Source organism: Coregonus lavaretus (assembly GCF_964263955.1).
Source record: "Coregonus lavaretus genome assembly, chromosome: 30".
In the NCBI taxonomy this organism is placed as follows: domain Eukaryota; kingdom Metazoa; phylum Chordata; class Actinopteri; order Salmoniformes; family Salmonidae; genus Coregonus; species Coregonus lavaretus.
Genome location: NC_140017.1, coordinates 5,145,654 through 5,163,117, shown reverse-complemented (window position 1 = coordinate 5,163,117; position 17,464 = coordinate 5,145,654). Strand labels below are relative to the sequence as shown.

Sequence of the window (17,464 nt, the reverse complement as noted above, 5' to 3'; positions counted from 1 at the left end):
TGTCCACCAGAGCTGTTGGCAGAGAATTGAATGTTAATTTCTCTACCGTAAGCCGTCTCCAACATCGTTTTAGAGAATTTGGTAGTACATCCAACTAGGGCTAGGCAAAATGGCCTAAAAATCATATCTCTATTCTTTCAAACTTATGGGCGATTCACGATATATATCTCGATTCTCTTTATGTTTTCTCTAAAGAAGCGTTGTTGTACAATTAAAGGTCAAATACATTGCATTTCAAACAGTCGGCAATAATCTAAAGAATTTGGGGCTTGTGAAGTTATAAATATGCTAAATGTAAGCCTTCCTTAATCATAAGACCAACTAATTATTTTATTATTTCATCAAAATAGTTTAACCTGCTTTTGTTTTGCAATAATCAATAACCTGGCTTTCAAGTCTGTCTATAAAAATGCCCTTTTTTGTTACAAATTTAACTAGAACCATCCATAATGCACATTCACTAATAATGACTAACTTCTTGTAGCAGGCTATCAATCTCTCAAGCCCACGTGCTAGTGATTATCCTGATATAATTGTGTTTTCTGCTTATTGCATATTTATAAAACACAGACTAGACAGCTAGCATAACAGTCTTTGGCTAAAATGCTGCTAGCTTTACGTGGTACCCCAATGCCGCGCGCGACAAACTGAGCATTCATTTTCCAGAATCAATGTTCATTGATACTCTCGTTTTAGTAGTGTCTGCTCTGCGCGCTATTTGAGTAGTTGAGACATAAAAAGGGTATCGTTAGAAAAGTTAACTTCTCCTCTATTACAGTAAAATAATGTCTCAATGTGTTTTGGTGTCCATATGACCGATTCTGTTGGACGAGTTGAAACCGGTTGTCAGAGAGTCCTTTGTTGGCGTGGGAGGCAGGGGGAGGGGCTTGGTGTGTGTGTGTAAACCATAGAGGAAGAGGCAAAGTCCTAAAATCTGTCCAAAATAAGGCCAATGTGTTTCCATTGGGCTTGTTTTGGACCTAAGCTTGTTGCCTGCCTTCCCGCCTTTGGGACAACGACTCCCATTGTTAGGGCGGAGACATGAGCATCTCGTCATTATATACAGATCTCTGGTTTAACAGAGGAGCGAAACACACGAGACCAAAAATACAACAGGAGAACAAGCGGACATAAACGCTCATGAAAACTACAAATAAAAAAACCTTGATTCTTGCGATACAGGCACTTGGAATATCGTGCAAAACCATCAATTCAAATTAATTTGATATATCGCCCAGCCCTACGTCCAACCAGCCTCACAATCGCAGACCACGTGTAACCACGCCAGCCCAGGACCTCCACATCCGGCTTCTACACCTGCGGGGTGGTCTGAGACGAGACATCCGGAGAGCTGATGAAACTGGGGGTTTGCACAACTGAAGAATTTCTGCACATACTGTCAGAAACCGTCTCAGGGAAGCTCATCTGTGTGCTCATCATCCTCACCAGGGTCTTGGCCTGACTGCAGTTGCATATCTGTATTCCCAGTCATGTGAAATCCATAGATTAGGGCCTAATGAATTTATTTAAATTGACTGATTTCCTTATATGAACTGTAACTCAGAAAACCTTTGAAATTGTTGCATGTTGAGTTAATATTTGTGTTCAGTGTATAACAACCATCCCATTGGAATAAGCATAATATCAAGTCAAACATCAAGTAAAGTTCTTCCCTCTGATCCTATGTTGTGACGGCCATATCATTATTATCCGAGTATCAACTGCTCATCTAACCTCTGTTCCAGACAATCTTTGGGAGAATCTCAATTGGTTTTGCTCAACTCCTTGCGTCCTCTCCTCAGTCCTTGTCTGCTTTTGAAAAAGGTCAAAGGTAATCGAGGAGCAGAGCCGAGGAGAGGAAAAAATGTGCTTGTATGAAACCAATTTAGCTAGTTGTTCAAGACATTTTATAGATAAAAGGATAAGTAGCGTATTGTTTTTAAATGTGTGCATGCTTTTATCCTTCGAGAAAACAACAGCTGATTCAAAGGGGGTGTGGCGGATTTTAAAACACTTCCGCGCTAGCCGCCGGGAGGATACTCTTGTGCATCCTCTGCCGAAGTAGGTAATCGAGGATGTGAGCATACTCCTCTGTTCGTCTACTAACTAATTTACGCTTTTCTTGACCACTCAATCATTTATCGGTTTCTAGGTCACGGAGGAGAGTAGGATGGAGGAGTTGCAGTGAGGACAGACTTTTTCCCAATTGAGAATCTCCCACTAGCAAACCACTGTGGGTACTTCCTTTTCCTGTTGTACTCACCACCACACATCCACTACCTGTTACATTCAATTACACCACTAATAGGCCTTATGACGAAGCGTAGAAGGCTGGTTGACCAAACTAACAGCCTATTACGTACAGTATCTGGCAAACCAAACCGAATGTTGTTTAGGGCCAAGTTTGGCCCGCAAACCCCACTTTGGGCGGGCCGGCTCTATAGCAACAATAGCATAAAACCCTATCCCTCTAATCCACTATCCCCTCTCTGAATCTCCCTCCCATTCCCTTTAGCTGTCTGTATAGTGATGGAGGACAGCGGAAATACCCTGATGAATGAAGTAGAAAAGGTGCTTTGGTGAAGAAATGTCACTTCCTTATGTTATAAAATATATTTTATCAAGACAAATATGATTATTTATGTTCTGAATTGTTCATTGTGGTCTTTCTCTAAAATATAATTAACATTATGTCCAAAAAGTTGGATTTCATATCCTAATACATCTGATAATAAGCACCAAGCTCTCTTGACATAGCAGTGCCGGTTTCTCGTAACAACTTTGGAGGATCTTACATTTTGTGGTCGTCGTCTTCAAAGTTGTTTCCGCGGGTCGCAAAAAACACAATTAGCATGACACGACCTGAATTAAATGTAAAATGCTTTGAAAATAAAAAGCTTGGTATACGCTCTGTGCTCCGTTGACAGGGCATAAAATTAACTTTTTGGTCCACCAGCCACTGTGGCAGGTAGATAACAAAATCTACCAGCTACTCAGATTTTTTACCAGACAAAATATACCTGAGTCTTTTAACCAATATATCACAGATGAGACAAAAAAGGTCACCTGCCCCTTTAAGGGCAGGAGGTTAACATGGTAGCATGACTCAAGTCATGTTTGTGGTCCTCTGTAGATCAGCTGGTAGAGCACGGCACTTGTAACGCCAAGGTAGTGGGTTCGATCCCCGGGACCACCCATACACAAAAATGTATGCACGCATGACTAAGTCGCTTTGGATAAAAGCGTCTGCTAAATGGCTTTTTTTTTTTTTGTTTGTTCCTGTGAGATTGAGTCTGACTAGTAGAAGCATTGTCTTTTCTTCCCTAGCAGTTGAAACTCAAACATAGAACAACAACCTAGCTTGTGAACAAAAACAATGTAAATAGCCAAGAAACACAAGGCCAAAGTCTCACTTCAGTAGACCTTCGTTTCAAGTAAATTAGACCAACTTTTATGCCTGTGCGCAGCGCTTCAAATTTAGCCTCTCCCCAGCCAGGCAGTGTTGCAGCGCGAGGTGGAATAGGCTATATAGGATTCGTAGTTCTTTGACTTTGTGTGATTAATTTACCAGCTATGAAACAAAACGGCAGAAATATTTAGAAAACAGCTACTGCTGCATTTACTTTGCTATAAATGTGATCATACTTGACTATTTTTTGTCACAAATGCGAGTGAAATGCTTGCACTGTGGAGCCCTGACCACCCGCCATTGCGGTGAAATACACATCTTACCCGCCATTGCCAATATCTACCCGCAGGTGGGGGGTGTTAATTTTAGGCCCTGTCCGTTGACATTTCACAGAGATACGCATGTATTAATTTCGAATTAATATGAAACATGTATACTAAAATATGAAAATACTACGTCATGTCTCAAAATCGATATCCATCTTCTCTCTATATTGTTTTATGTCCTGCGGATTTACCCATTGGTCAAAATATGTGTTTTTGATTGGACACCCTAAGTAGTAGTTCTATAAAGTAGTATTATCCTATTCAATTGACACTGTAAATCAAGAGTGGTGGCTGACTTTTTTAAATATATGTTTTAAGGTACAAGTTTCACTGACAGATTTAGGATAGCTAGATAGATATGTAGATAGAGAGATAGAGGAGAGGGATACAGGAGACAAAGTGAGTGGCGGGACGGGGGATCCAACCGCCGCCTCCATAGGCATATGTGGTCCGGGGACGGTGGCACTACCACTAGAGCAGCTCCCGTTACAGCTTTACACATCCAGTTTGCTCCTTTATTCATGCACCTCTGTTAGACGGCGAGGTAGTGACAGTATACCTGTTCCTCTAGTGTTGTACACAGTACACCTACCACGCACATCTGTCCTTTCTGTCTGTCCTTTCTGTCTGACTGTCTGATATTGTGCTGTAGGCCTCCCTCCTACTATCTTTGCCAGTGTAGTAGTTATCTCATCTACCGGTCTCTGTATATTGTAGTATTTCTATATAGACCTACCTTCTGTCTCTGTCTTTGTCTCTGGAGCGGCTCCGCGAGCGGCCGCGTCAGCTGGACCTCTTGCTGCAGCTGGTCACCCGGCTGCCGGAGGAGCTGGTGGAAGAGGAGCACCTTCTGAGCTTCTCCTTCTTCTTCCTCCTGCTACGGCTGTCCTCCTCCCTGTCAGAGGAGTGGCGACCCATTATCCCTCACTTCACTGGGTCTACAGGCCAAAAAGGAGAAAGAGCATAAGAGCAGGAAAAAGGACGTCTTATTTAATCAAACGCTCATTCATTGATTGTTCAGACGAAACAGTAGGCTTACATCTAGCCAATTACACTCAACTCCACGATTTATGATGGAGTTGAGTAGCGACTAGTGTGGGCGGACTGGAGCTCCGACATAACATAAAATTGTTTTTATCAAAAACTACTGATTTCAGCACACAAAGAATAGCCTGCAATTACACACGACATTGTTCTGTGTAATTGCAGGCTATTCTTTGCATGCTGAAATGAGTAGCTTTCAGAGAGCGCTCCAGTCAACACTAGTCGCCTCTCAACTCCATCGTAAATCGTGGAGTTGAGTTTAGTCAGCCAGCCTACATCCTGCAATGTGAAGCTATACTGTGGCTAGTGGCGTCATTGTTTAATGTCCACCTTCCTTCCTCCAAGACTGACATGTGACTAAATAACTTTTCTATTCTGAATATACATGTGCAGTCAGTATGCCAGAGAGCTAACGTTAGTTAGTTAACTTCACCAACTCGGCTCCACCTGCCTTATAAGAGTGCGTGAACAGAATGTAAACAATTAACTTACATTGTCATAGAGCTAACTAGCGACAGTTTGCTATCCATTCTCAAATAATTGTTCAAATAGTTATTGTTTATGCATGTGTTAAGAAGTAACTGTGACGTTTTAATTTGCAGGTTATAGCATGCTGACAGAATGTGCACTTTCAAAACTGCTGGCATGTTAGCTAACGTGTTAGCTTAAGTTTGCAGTTAAACACAGCTGACTCTATCCTATGGCTAGGCATTTTTGTGTTACGCGCGACCTTATTCTCGTGCTCGGTAAATAGCTACAACGTTATTAACAGCATTGATGTATTTCAAACATTACTTATACAGTGACTGTAAATGGGGGGAAAAACAACGATTCATACCAGGTATCTTGTTACAAATATCCCTCCTTCCTTTGAAAACCACTCGAAATACACGGCCATGCACTGCTCAAAAGACTCCACTAGTAGATCAAGAGCACATCGATTGGAGAACGTTCGGATGAAACATGCAGTCAAGAAAATCTACAACAGAGCAATCGTTCGTGTATATCTCAATCAACGATCTCTAGGCTACTGTAGAGATCCTACTCTTGTCATATTTTGCCAATTATGTATAGCCTACATTTCGTGAAGTTGCATAAGTTTTGTTACAATATATAGTATATAGCCTGGGCTATGGGAAAAAGTAGCCTAAAGTTGTAGGCCTATAATAAAACGGGCATTTTTTATTTTGGGTTATCATGAGTGGACAATCAACTGTGAATGCTGAATAATCTTCTAATTGGTTATTATTACAAATGTTACTGCTCATGTAATTTGAGATTTTTTTTGAATTGTAGACCTATTAGACCTGCAATCAATTTTAAATGTTTACATTTTGCCTACATTTTAGTCAATTAGCAGTCGCTCTTATCCAGGTAGACTTACAGTTAGTTCATTCATCTTAAAATAGCTAGGTGGGACAACCACATATCACAGTCCAATCAAATTTAGCCTCTCACATACGAATATAAATTATCATTACGCCTATTTCAAAAGAACATCGCCTACTCAGATTTTGCGTAACTTGATGCATTAGCACTTGAAGTTCATTATAGGGCAGATAGGCTACATAAGCAAAGTAGCATTTCTTTCTTTATGGTTAAGATTGTCGCATTGCATGAAAATAGTACGATATGAAAGTAATGTCAATGATGTCAGACTATTCCAAGTTTCGTCTTATAGCCTGCTTTTAATAAAGGACTCTTCCCAAAAAGACTACCTCTCAAATAAATTAGTGAAAGAAAGCATTTGAGGTTGCTTGAGGAACAACATTCGTTTGTGCACTCTATGCATTTGCTCATATTAGGCCTACGTAGAATTAATAATAATAATCTGATAGGTCTAGGAATGATTTAGACCTGCTGTAATGAATTGAATAGGAATTTTGCTCTTTGGTCCACAGGTTTTGTCTTTACGCGCGCAACACACACACACACACACACATACGCACAAGGCACACACATATTCCATACATACCCACACAAAGGGAGCCTATAATTGTTTGGGTTGATTATCCATTTAGGCCTATTGGAGTGAATACAGGTTATATAGCATATCATCTCCTAAAATACCGTAGGCCTAGTCTAAATAAATGTCCGATAGCCTATAGTTTTCTTGTCTCTCGGTTTTCCTATGTTAAAACTTTAACTCTGAGATGTTTCCATGGTAGCTTACCTAGGCCTATGGAAATTGTGTTCTATTAGTAGCCTAACCTTTACGACATCCCACGTTGAAATGGATCGAACATGTTTATCTTTGCAATTGCTAGAACTTAAACTACTAAAGTGTGTAGGTCTTTGTACTTATTTTGATATAAATAGCATGTTGCAGATGAACTTGAATTATCTAGCCTAATAGCAGCCTATAATTTCTGCTGCTTTCAGAGGACGCCGAAAAATAATTAATGCCTAAGGTTCAAGAGCAGAGACATCATGAATTTTTAATAAGGGGAATTGTTCGAGCCTGTGTGTGGAAATAGTATTTTATATAGATTATCAATAAACGCGCTTAATTTTGCATCACATTTACAAGTGATAGCCTATCATACAGCTGTATCCCATCCCATTCTGTCTTATGTTTAGCCTTTTTCAGTTCACTTAATTGCTTTGTCCCCACGGCATCCAGTAACCTTCACCGTAAGTGAACCATTGTTTATTTATTTTGCAAATATGCAATAATTTCAATAGGCTGTCAACTTAAGAAACCATAATTAACACGCCCAATGGCAACGCATCACATGAAACGCTTTAATTAAACGTTTAGTTGCTGTTTAACATTCTAATGGCGTGAGAAAGTCTATCGAGATTTGATATTAACCAATATAGTTTCCCTAATGACTTCAGATTCAAACTTAGCCTATAATTGCTGATTTGAAAAGTAAATAAATTCTCTAATAAATGAAAACAAAAATGTGAGATCAGTTTTAGCATTTCAGTTGTCATTTGAAGACATTTGAAGAAAACAACTATTGATCATAATTATTTGGCCATCATTAGCCTCAGTTAAAAACAGGCAAGTAAAAAACAAAATCAGAGACGAATAATTAATTATGCTATCTTCCAAATCAGGGGATACATATGTATTATTATTATTATTATTATTATTATTGTTATTATTATTATTATTATTATTGTGATTATTATTTATATGATAGCTCCTTATCAAATTGTTTTTCTTATCATGACAAATTACACACAAAAAATGACTAACAAGTAAGATACAGAAACTATCAACATGCAGCACAGTTGATCTGTTATTGCTTCAACTATGTGTTTATTCGCTGTTATTCGAGCACATACAGAACATTTGTTCAAACACGATATCGTTGCATGTTAGTCAAGGTGTGTGTCTGGTTACGGTGAGCCTCCACCATCAGCATCCCAGTTGGTCCTCTCTTTACCTTTCTCTCTCCGTATCACTGTCGTTGTATCTTTTTTCCCAGATCACAGAGATTTGGAGGAAGCTCCGTTATGTGCTCCACGCACGAGCTTATCATTTTCAGTTTTAGCCACACCCCTGCAGAGAACCTGCCCATCTCCCTGGTGCTTAAAAAACTAACTCAGGACAATAGCAACGAATCCACGCTTAATTAAATTAATTAGTCCTTCTTGTCAATCTTGGATTAATGGCCAATAGCAACCTCGTAAGAATGATGTGAAATCTGAAGAGCTGCTAATGTGTTTTTCGAGGCTGTCAGTATATGGCGAAGGGAAGGGGGCTCATCCCGGCATCCTGAGGGGAGGTAATTTGCACGGATCAAGGGGCAGGCTTTGCAAAGTATAAATACTGTGACTTCAATAGCTGATCACCAGCAGGTTGGAACTCCGCAGCAAGAAGAAATTTGGCCGAGATCTTATACATTTAGCTGCAGCACGAGATACAGAGTTGGCAACAACATCACCTTGCATTTAGGTCGACAAAAATAAACACTATTGATGTCTTAAGCTGTTGTGGAACTGAGAGAGAGAGAGAGAGAGAGAGAGAGAGAGAGGGAGGGAGAGAGAGAGAGAACGAGAGAGAGCGTGACAGAACAAGACGGGGAGATTTTTTGGAGCAGTGATGGAAGAACTTACCGCGTTTGTCTCGAAGTCTTTTGATCAGAAAGTGAAGGAAAAGAAGGAGGTGATCACGTACAGGGAGGTGCTGGAGACCGGATCCGCGCGAGCCAGGGAGGGTCTCGCCACGGAACCGAATCGTGAGGAAATGAACGATATCGCTCGGGCGGACGCGCGATCGCCAGGCAGGGAACCGGACATGCTGGGACCAGAGAGAACCAGGGATGTGGGAAGCCCGAAACTGATCGATGGTAAACTAGCTTAGTGCTATGCGTTCATACGGTTTTCTTATGTGATTTACAAAAATGTAACTGCTTTGAGGTTATACAAAGTGAAATGTTCTTGAATTATAATCTAAACGTTCATACTTTGGGAATATCCCGTGCGCTAAAACAATAACAACTTTGACAAACATGTTGCGGGCCTAGTCAAAGAAAATAAGCATGCATGCTTTGGTGTATATCGCTGAGAGAGAAAAAATGAAAGTGTTGCTTCTAGAAGTTGGTTTACGTTAATAGGCCTACGTGCATGGTTTATCACTCTTTTGTATTTGGAATTTTTCCCAATGACTCGTTTGACTTCATATGACTTTGAGTGACACTAAAAGTAAGCTTAAGTTTATAGCCTAGTTGTTGTCATAAGGTGTAGTCACTGTGTAATGCAATGTTGCGTGTAATATCAGGCCCATAATTGAATTAGGTATGCCTATCCGGTTAAGTGCTTTTCTGTCTGAAGAGAAATGGTATAGCATGCTTTTAAAAGATCAACGCATTTATTTTGGATTTCAATAATTATCATGGCTGGTCACTGTGTAACCCCCTCTGAAGCTCGATGCAATTTCAGTAACAAGAAAAAAGGTGTTGTACTGAGATATTCATCAATGGCAAAAAGACAGAAAGGCTGGCGGAAATAAATGGCTATTTAAATGATCCAATAACACTAAAATCAATAGGCCTAGCAGAAATGATTAATATTAATATGTTTATATGTTTTATCATACATGTTCTCTAATCATTTTATTTGATTATGTCATCAGTAATTATACATCATAACAATAATAATAGCCTAATAATAATATTACTATTTTGAATTGGTATTAATAACACAAAATGTTGCTTTAAAACATACAGGCTCTTTCTCTATATCATATTGATCACTAATTGCATTGGCCTAGATAAAATAAATAGCCTAATTGTTGCATTAGCTGGGATGGTAATATTTTACATCTTCAAATGTGAATCACAGTCGTTTCACTTTATACAACCGTGGAGAATGGCATTGGGCAGATCAAATGAGATAAACCCCACACTTGCACACCAGGTAGACCTATACCTTAGTAAAAATCATATCATAGCCATTACAATACAATTATAGTGACATCAAGAAAATATCAACCGAGCTGCTGGTCCTATATCCTATTTAGGACACAGGAAAACCCGAGCTATGATGAGCGATTGGACATCCAATAGTGGGCACCTCTATGCATATTTATAAGGAGTTAATAATTGAAGACCTTTCTGTAGGACTACAAAACATTCGAAGCTGATATTGGTGTAATGCTTGGGAGGATGGATCCACATGTTCTCTTTAGCAAGGTCGTTGTGTGATGCCTCCTCCTCTACCCTTGTATAGCTGAGGCCTTTTTACTCACCTCATTCATTTGCTGCTACCCCTCTCTGTAGGTACCACGCACATGAAAGAGAGAAAAGAGGACACAAAGCAAATGGAGGACGAGGCACAGACTAAAATCAAGCAGAGGAGAAGTCGGACTAACTTTACACTGGAGCAATTGAACGAGCTAGAGCGGCTATTCGATGAGACCCATTACCCGGACGCCTTCATGCGCGAGGAGCTGAGCCAGCGGCTAGGGCTGTCCGAGGCTCGAGTACAAGTAAGGGGCTCTCTATCTTATTTTCGTTTTTTTTCTGTGTGTAAAGATATCGATTGTTGCTCATATTAGGAATATTTTACAAAAGCGAACCTGATGATGTTATGTATGCTGGCTAGAGAGGAACAGTTGTCCTCATGTTCTCGACTACTTTTAAGCATAGAGGGAAACCATGTACCACTACCGGTCTCTAGAGAATGGGGTTTATTGACATGCTTCTTGTGGTTTGAAGTTATTTGGGATTACATTTTTGGGGCATAGCACCATTCTAAAATGTGAAACTATAAGCAATTGATCCACATTTTATCATGGATGTATTAGTCTAGCAAAAAAACTAAAATTAAAATGCTAAAATGGTTTAAATCTAATGTTCTCTCGGTGTGTGTGTGTGTGTGTGTGTGTGTGTGTGTGTGTGTGTGTGTGTGTGTGTGTGTGTGTGTGTGTGTGTGTGTGTGTGTGTGTGTGTGTGTGTGTGTGTGAGAGAGAGAGAGAGAGAGAGAGAGAGAGAGAGAGAGAGAGAGAGAGCGAGAGAGAGAGGGATAGAGAGAGAGAGAGAGAGAGAGAGAGAGAGAATAAAGAAAGAAAGAGAGATGTTATTCCATGTAAAAAAATAATAATAACGCTATACAGTGTATCTCAATTAGGGCCTAGAATATTTTCAAATAGATAGGCCTATTGTGCGCTCCATAATTTGCGAAGTTTTAGATTACAGTTTTGTTAAACATTTTATTATACGATTAATTTTATTAAGAAACTCTTTTAAATCAGACATTCAAAATCCTGCAGAAAACAAAAAAGCCTAAATGTTGCTCGCACGAGATACATCTGTAGGCTATTTTTTTCCACCGGGAAAGACCATCTGTACTACTGAAACCCAATAAGCCGTTTTGGAGAGGGGGGGCTTCAATCTCTGTGTAACGGGAGAAGAGCAACTGAGCCGGGCAATAACAATGAACATAGACATCGGTTCTGATCTGATTTATCAAACCTCATAATATCTTATTTCAGCCTCTTTCATCCCTTATGCCTTGGCCCAGGGAGACGACGGGGCGAGTATTTATTCACTGAATATGTCGGTTCTTTCTAAAATATCATTAAAACGAGCCCAAAAGACCTCCCTCCCTCCAAAAAAGTTAAAGCAAGCGCTTTTTGCAACGTCTCCCGGCGAGAGTTGGAATTTTACCAAGGCGTATTGTGTCACAAGCTAGGCGAGTGCAAGGAGCACAGCTCGAGGATTTACATACATTATTTATTATTTTCCTCCCAAATCAAGATCTGCCACTCTTTCTATTTTCAGTCCATGATGTAAACGACCATGCGATTTATGGGGCCCTTTTCTAGCCACAGTTGCATGCAGGGATGAAAGGACAATTTCCTGCACAAAGGCCAATATATTTTTGTTTTAAAAAGTAGTAACGTCTTTACTCACTTCATGGTGGGCTATTCGCTTCTGTTTTCATTCTACGCCCATAACGTAAAGATTTATAATAAAACCAATAAGACACGAGATGTATGTTATATTGCAGTGTTGACACGGCTACGTGGTCAAAATATGAGGTTGGAGCTTAAGATATATTGGTAGACTTATCAATATCATTTCTATTCTATCCATAATGCGCTCTGTGCAGGAGAAGTGATAAACTGTGTTGTGGACTAATTTATCCACAGCTTTGTAGGGGATTCAAAGTAGATTATCATAGTAATGAGACGCCTTATCTCCGTTCCAAGCCTACTCCTCGGAAAATTATGCTTTTAAGGAACAGAAAGAAAAGAAAAGAGCTATCCTCAAAAAGAGCTTTGTGTAGTGCGTGTTATAGCAGTAATTAAACGAAACTGTAAAGCATTTAAATGCTTCAGGAACATAGATTTTCCTGCAGATTAAGGTAATTAATTTCACCAGCTATTAATGAGAGAGAGCTTTTCTCAGATCGCATTGCTCAGATGTCCAAAGCCGTAATCACATGCTGCTATCGGATATCAGAGAAGCAATTCGGTTCTTCTGGGACGCTAATCTATAGAAAGATGAAACCGGTGCTGAGAAGGTAACTTATTTTGGTCCAATATAGCCTGCAAATGTCGAACAAGCGTGTTTACACCACTATAATATGATAATAACGTTCCCCCTTCTCGTTGTGGTCTACTGTCTTACGTTGTATTTAGCCTGCACCCTTGTCGTAAATGTAATAATTAAAATCTGGTGTTAAGCGCCCGCATTAATATTTCAGGGCTCCTTTGGGATATTGTTTTTCTGCGGTTGTAGTCATTTTGAGCGGAATTACACATGCCCTCACAAGCAGCTGCCAATCACCGTCACTAATTAATTTCTCTCCTCGCAGGTTTGGTTTCAGAACCGGAGGGCCAAATGCAGAAAGCAGGAGAATCAGTTACACAAAGGTGCGTTTCTATAATTTGTCCACCTGCAATATCCTCTTTTAGGCGTGATGATAATAATTGTTAACATTTGGAGAGGGATACAAGAACATGTTTGAAAACCATAAGCATCAAGGGTGCCTATAAATTGTAATGCATCAAATGCACAACAAAGACTATAGGCCAGGGCTTTCCAACCCTGTTCCTGGAGAACTACCGTCCTGTAGGTTTTCACTCCAACCCTAATCTAGCGCACCTGATTCTAATAATTAACTGGTTGATAAACTGAATCAGGTTAGTTACAACTGGGGTTGGATTGAAAACCTACAGGACGGTAGCTCTCCAGGAACAGGGTTGGAGAGCCCTGCTATAGGCTATATATGCAAACAATCTAGATAGAGTTTGCATGGTAGTAGGCTCCCTGAATCTTTATCCTGTTGTGCTATTTTAACTCCATTATTTTGGATAATAATTCGTTGTTTCCAGAGTATAAATATTTGCCTCAATTATAATCTAGAGACTATTTCCCTTACAGATGTCCTATCTTTTCTTCCAGGAGTTCTCATTGGAGCTGCGAGTCAGTTTGAAGGTTGTCGTGTAGCGCCATATGTCAACGTGGGGGCCTTACGGATGCCATTCCAACAGGCAAGTTACTTTGAAGCGTGCAGTCTTTGACTAAACCAATCTCCAGACTGCTGTCTTGGCACAGGCCTTGTCCAAATGGAATGGGACAACACCAGTGTTCTAATGATAGGGGGTTACAAAAATCTTATTCAGATAATCTTATAAGGCCTTTAGGCTTGTTATCAGACCCTCGAGTGAATACCCATTGTAGCCAATGCCACATGACATATTTAATAGAAAATCCCCCAGTTGTTAGGTATTTTTAAATGGTGTTCTCAAGTTGTGGTAGATTTGATTCAATGGATATAGTGTGTTTTATATGGGCTTGCATTAAACATGTTCTCCCATAACAGACAGAAGGGTTGGATTCAATTCCATCTCAATTCCAGCTGAAAAGGACTTTAAATATTAATTGAAAATGCCCTTTTCATATTCATATTATTGGATGTAATTTAAATGGAATTGGACCCAATGAATACTTGATGAAATTAATACAAGACAGCCTTCCACAAGTTAGCTAATGTGTTTCTCCCCTCTCTTCCCCATCCGTGCGTCCGTAGGATAGTCATTGCAACGTGCCGCCCTTCTCCTTTCAGGTCCAGGCGCAACTGCAGTTGGACAGCGCGGTGGCCCACGCGCACCATCACCTGCACTCTCACCTGGCAGCGCACGCGCCTTACATGATGTTTCCGGGCCCTCCGTTTGGTTTGCCCTTGGCTACGCTCGCGGCTGAATCCGCCTCTGCTGCCTCGGTTGTGGCCGCAGCTGCAGCCGCCAAAAACACCAACAAAAACTCCAGTATTGCAGATCTGAGACTCAAGGCCAAAAAACACGCGGCAGCTCTGGGACTGTGACTAGGCGTGCAACAAGGCGTCTATGGCGTCTAAAATGCCTACATTATTGACTGAGAGTCGAAACAAAAAAGGCTTACAAAGTGAAAGCAAGGACATATTCATGTTTTTTTTTATGAAGGACATGTATAACTATTGAAAATAGGCTATTTATGAGATAAAACAAAGATAACAGACTGTGAAATCGATATTAATTTTGGATCTCAACGAAAAGGGCGGGAGTTTATGTAGGCTACATTTTCACAATGCAACGTGGGAACTGCACCAACGTAAAACAAGTGTGGCGTCAATGAGCAAGATTGCCAAGAGGAACGATGCCGATGGGACGTTCGATTCTTTGTGAAACAAGGCGAACTATTCTGCGTTCTTTTTCGTTATTAGGCTATATTATTTTTTCCCTTTGAAACTATAGAGGCTGGCCTCGTTATATTTAAAAAAAAAAAAATATCTGTAAAGGAAACAACGGATGTTCGTGAACGAATAGAGAGACAAAAAAAAGACCCTTATGTGACAGGTTTTTTCTGTTCTTCTTGTCCAAATGAAAACTCCTCTGCAGAGTTGCATGAATTTCTTTCCTCACAGATGACGTAATTTGAGTCGGTTCCATTTCACTCTCGTACTCTCCTCCATGGACAGCAGACAGACAGACACTTGGAGGAACTAACGAAGCTCTCACTTGAATGTCAGAGTATTTGGACCTCGTGGCTTCTAGCCATGCAGGGATGTGTGGAATTCAGACATTTGCCATCAATGTTACGTTATTTTGTGAATGGTGAACTTCAGTTAGTCTATGAAGTTTTATCCAATGCAATGAGTGCATTTGCGAGTGATTCGACCTACTGAAAGCGCAATATAATGTCGCTTTTTAAGAACAACAAATATTTGGACAATAATTGCAGTAGGCTATATGTGAGACGGTACGGGGCATATGTAAAATATGTTAATACACAATAAACATGCATTATTTTTTGTTATTTTGTGGCTTATGAATGCATTGTGAGAGCATTTTTGTTTTCTATTTTACTTTCCTTCCGTGTGTAAAAATCATGTGCATTCTGTAGGCTATGTAATGTTGATGTTTTTATAACAGTGAAAGTGAACGTAGCCTGCCTGAGGCACGGATTTCTAAAAATATCATAGAAATTATTTTACTTTTTTCATCACTTATGTGAAACGTGAACTCACCTAAACAAAATGTTTTCGGTTCATAGAATAAATCAAGTGAAGTTTCTTTTTATGATAGCCTCTGTTTACATTCCTTTTTCATTCAATTTTGTCTCTAGTGTAGGGTGTAGCCTAGGTTCGATGGATAAACATTTATTTTATTATAATTTCAGATTATTATTGCTGTATTATGATTCCATATTATCTTTGCACTAAGGGTATTATTGCAATTATTATAATAGGCTAATATGTATTATTATTATTATTATTATTATTACTATTATTATTATTTAGCCTACTACTCATACTACTTCTGTTACTACAATCGATTGTATTCAGGTTGTAAGCCTATACAGACTTTTATGGAAGGCTACATCAATTATTAATGTTTTGATATGTTTGATCCAGTTGTGTCAGGCCCGTTTAACCACGTGTAATTTTTCTCTCAAGACTATGGACATCTTTGTCATAGTCCCTAACCTCTCCAAACCAATACATTATTCAATATTTTTTGTTATATTTCAGAGCTCTGTGGAGAAGGTGTCAAATATCGCATTGAAGACGATAGTAAAGGCTTATAGCATATTAAAAGACCATTGAATATATGGAAAAATCCGTAAAAGACACGAAGACTGTTTGATGGTGTGTAATGCCGGTGTGTGGTCATTTAGCTGTTATGATGTGTGAGGGACTTTTCACTGGTCTAGTCTTACAGCTGTTTCTTATGTAGGCTAGCTCGTTTTTATACACATCTTGACATTTACAATAATTGCTATATTCCAGATGCTTTCAAAATATACCATAGGCTATATTTGAAATAGGTTCCTTGTTTTCTGAATTAGGCTACCATTGAAATATCCATGTTAGAATTGTTTTATGGTGACCAAAATCATTATTTTCTATTAGGCCACTGTCACGACGCTGAGATTAATCCGTTTCGTTTTTAATTCCAAACACTTGTACAGACAGATTGGGATTTTCTACACAGTTTGATATGGTTCATTGAGACTGCGCATCATGTATAGAGACCCCTTTACTGCCAGAGCAAATTTGCCTGACTTGTTTCCGGACATCTTAACCGGCCATTACTGAGGATTTAATAAACACCTGACACTGAAGCCGATTTTAAGGCAATGCGGATCACATTCCCAGCCGATATTTCCATACAAAACACAATGTATTTTGCTATTAATTAATACCGCTCTCACAGATGCACTACAGTCTAGAGTGCTTGTGTATCTTGCCGTTTGGGTTGGATTCAGACGCCACAACTATTGAATTATTGATTCCTCCCCTTACCAGTAATGGAGGAGAGAGACGGAACTGTGAATGCTCGTGCGCTGCCCTGGAACGACACCGTGCCTGCTAATGGAGGCGCGCGCACTTGCACTCACGTAAATGAGTAGGGCCATTCCCATTCCATGTTCCTGCTACATTAGGCCGTTTGTTAGTGCGATAGACATGACCATTCTTATGACTTGCACGTGCTGGGATAGAAACGGCTTGTTTAAGAGAACAGTTGTTTTTAGTTGATATTTTTATGTTTCTGGAGACTATTTCAATAGACCATATCTGGTCCATTACTGCTATGCTGGGTGTCACCATGGTTTGCATGCAGCCTGTTGGTGTTTCTCTGCGGCCCTGCGTTGCTCCCTCTCTCCAGGCATCCATATCAGTGGAGAGGTGGAGGGCCTGAGAGGGTCCGAGGAGACAACGAGATGGGGACACACAAGTG

General features: G+C 39.9%; 1 protein-coding gene across 1 annotated transcript; it reads left to right on the top strand.

The window, feature by feature from the left end:
• Positions 1-8,836: 8,836 nt before the first annotated feature.
• Positions 8,837-14,568, top strand: shox2 (shox homeobox 2; the record flags this gene model as incomplete). Its single annotated transcript, XM_084148107.1, has 5 exons — positions 8,837-9,083; positions 10,515-10,723; positions 13,057-13,114; positions 13,647-13,735; positions 14,275-14,568. 5 exons carry the CDS (start codon positions 8,837-8,839, stop codon positions 14,566-14,568), a joined length of 897 nt encoding a protein of 298 aa, XP_084004233.1.
• Positions 14,569-17,464: the final 2,896 nt, after the last annotated feature.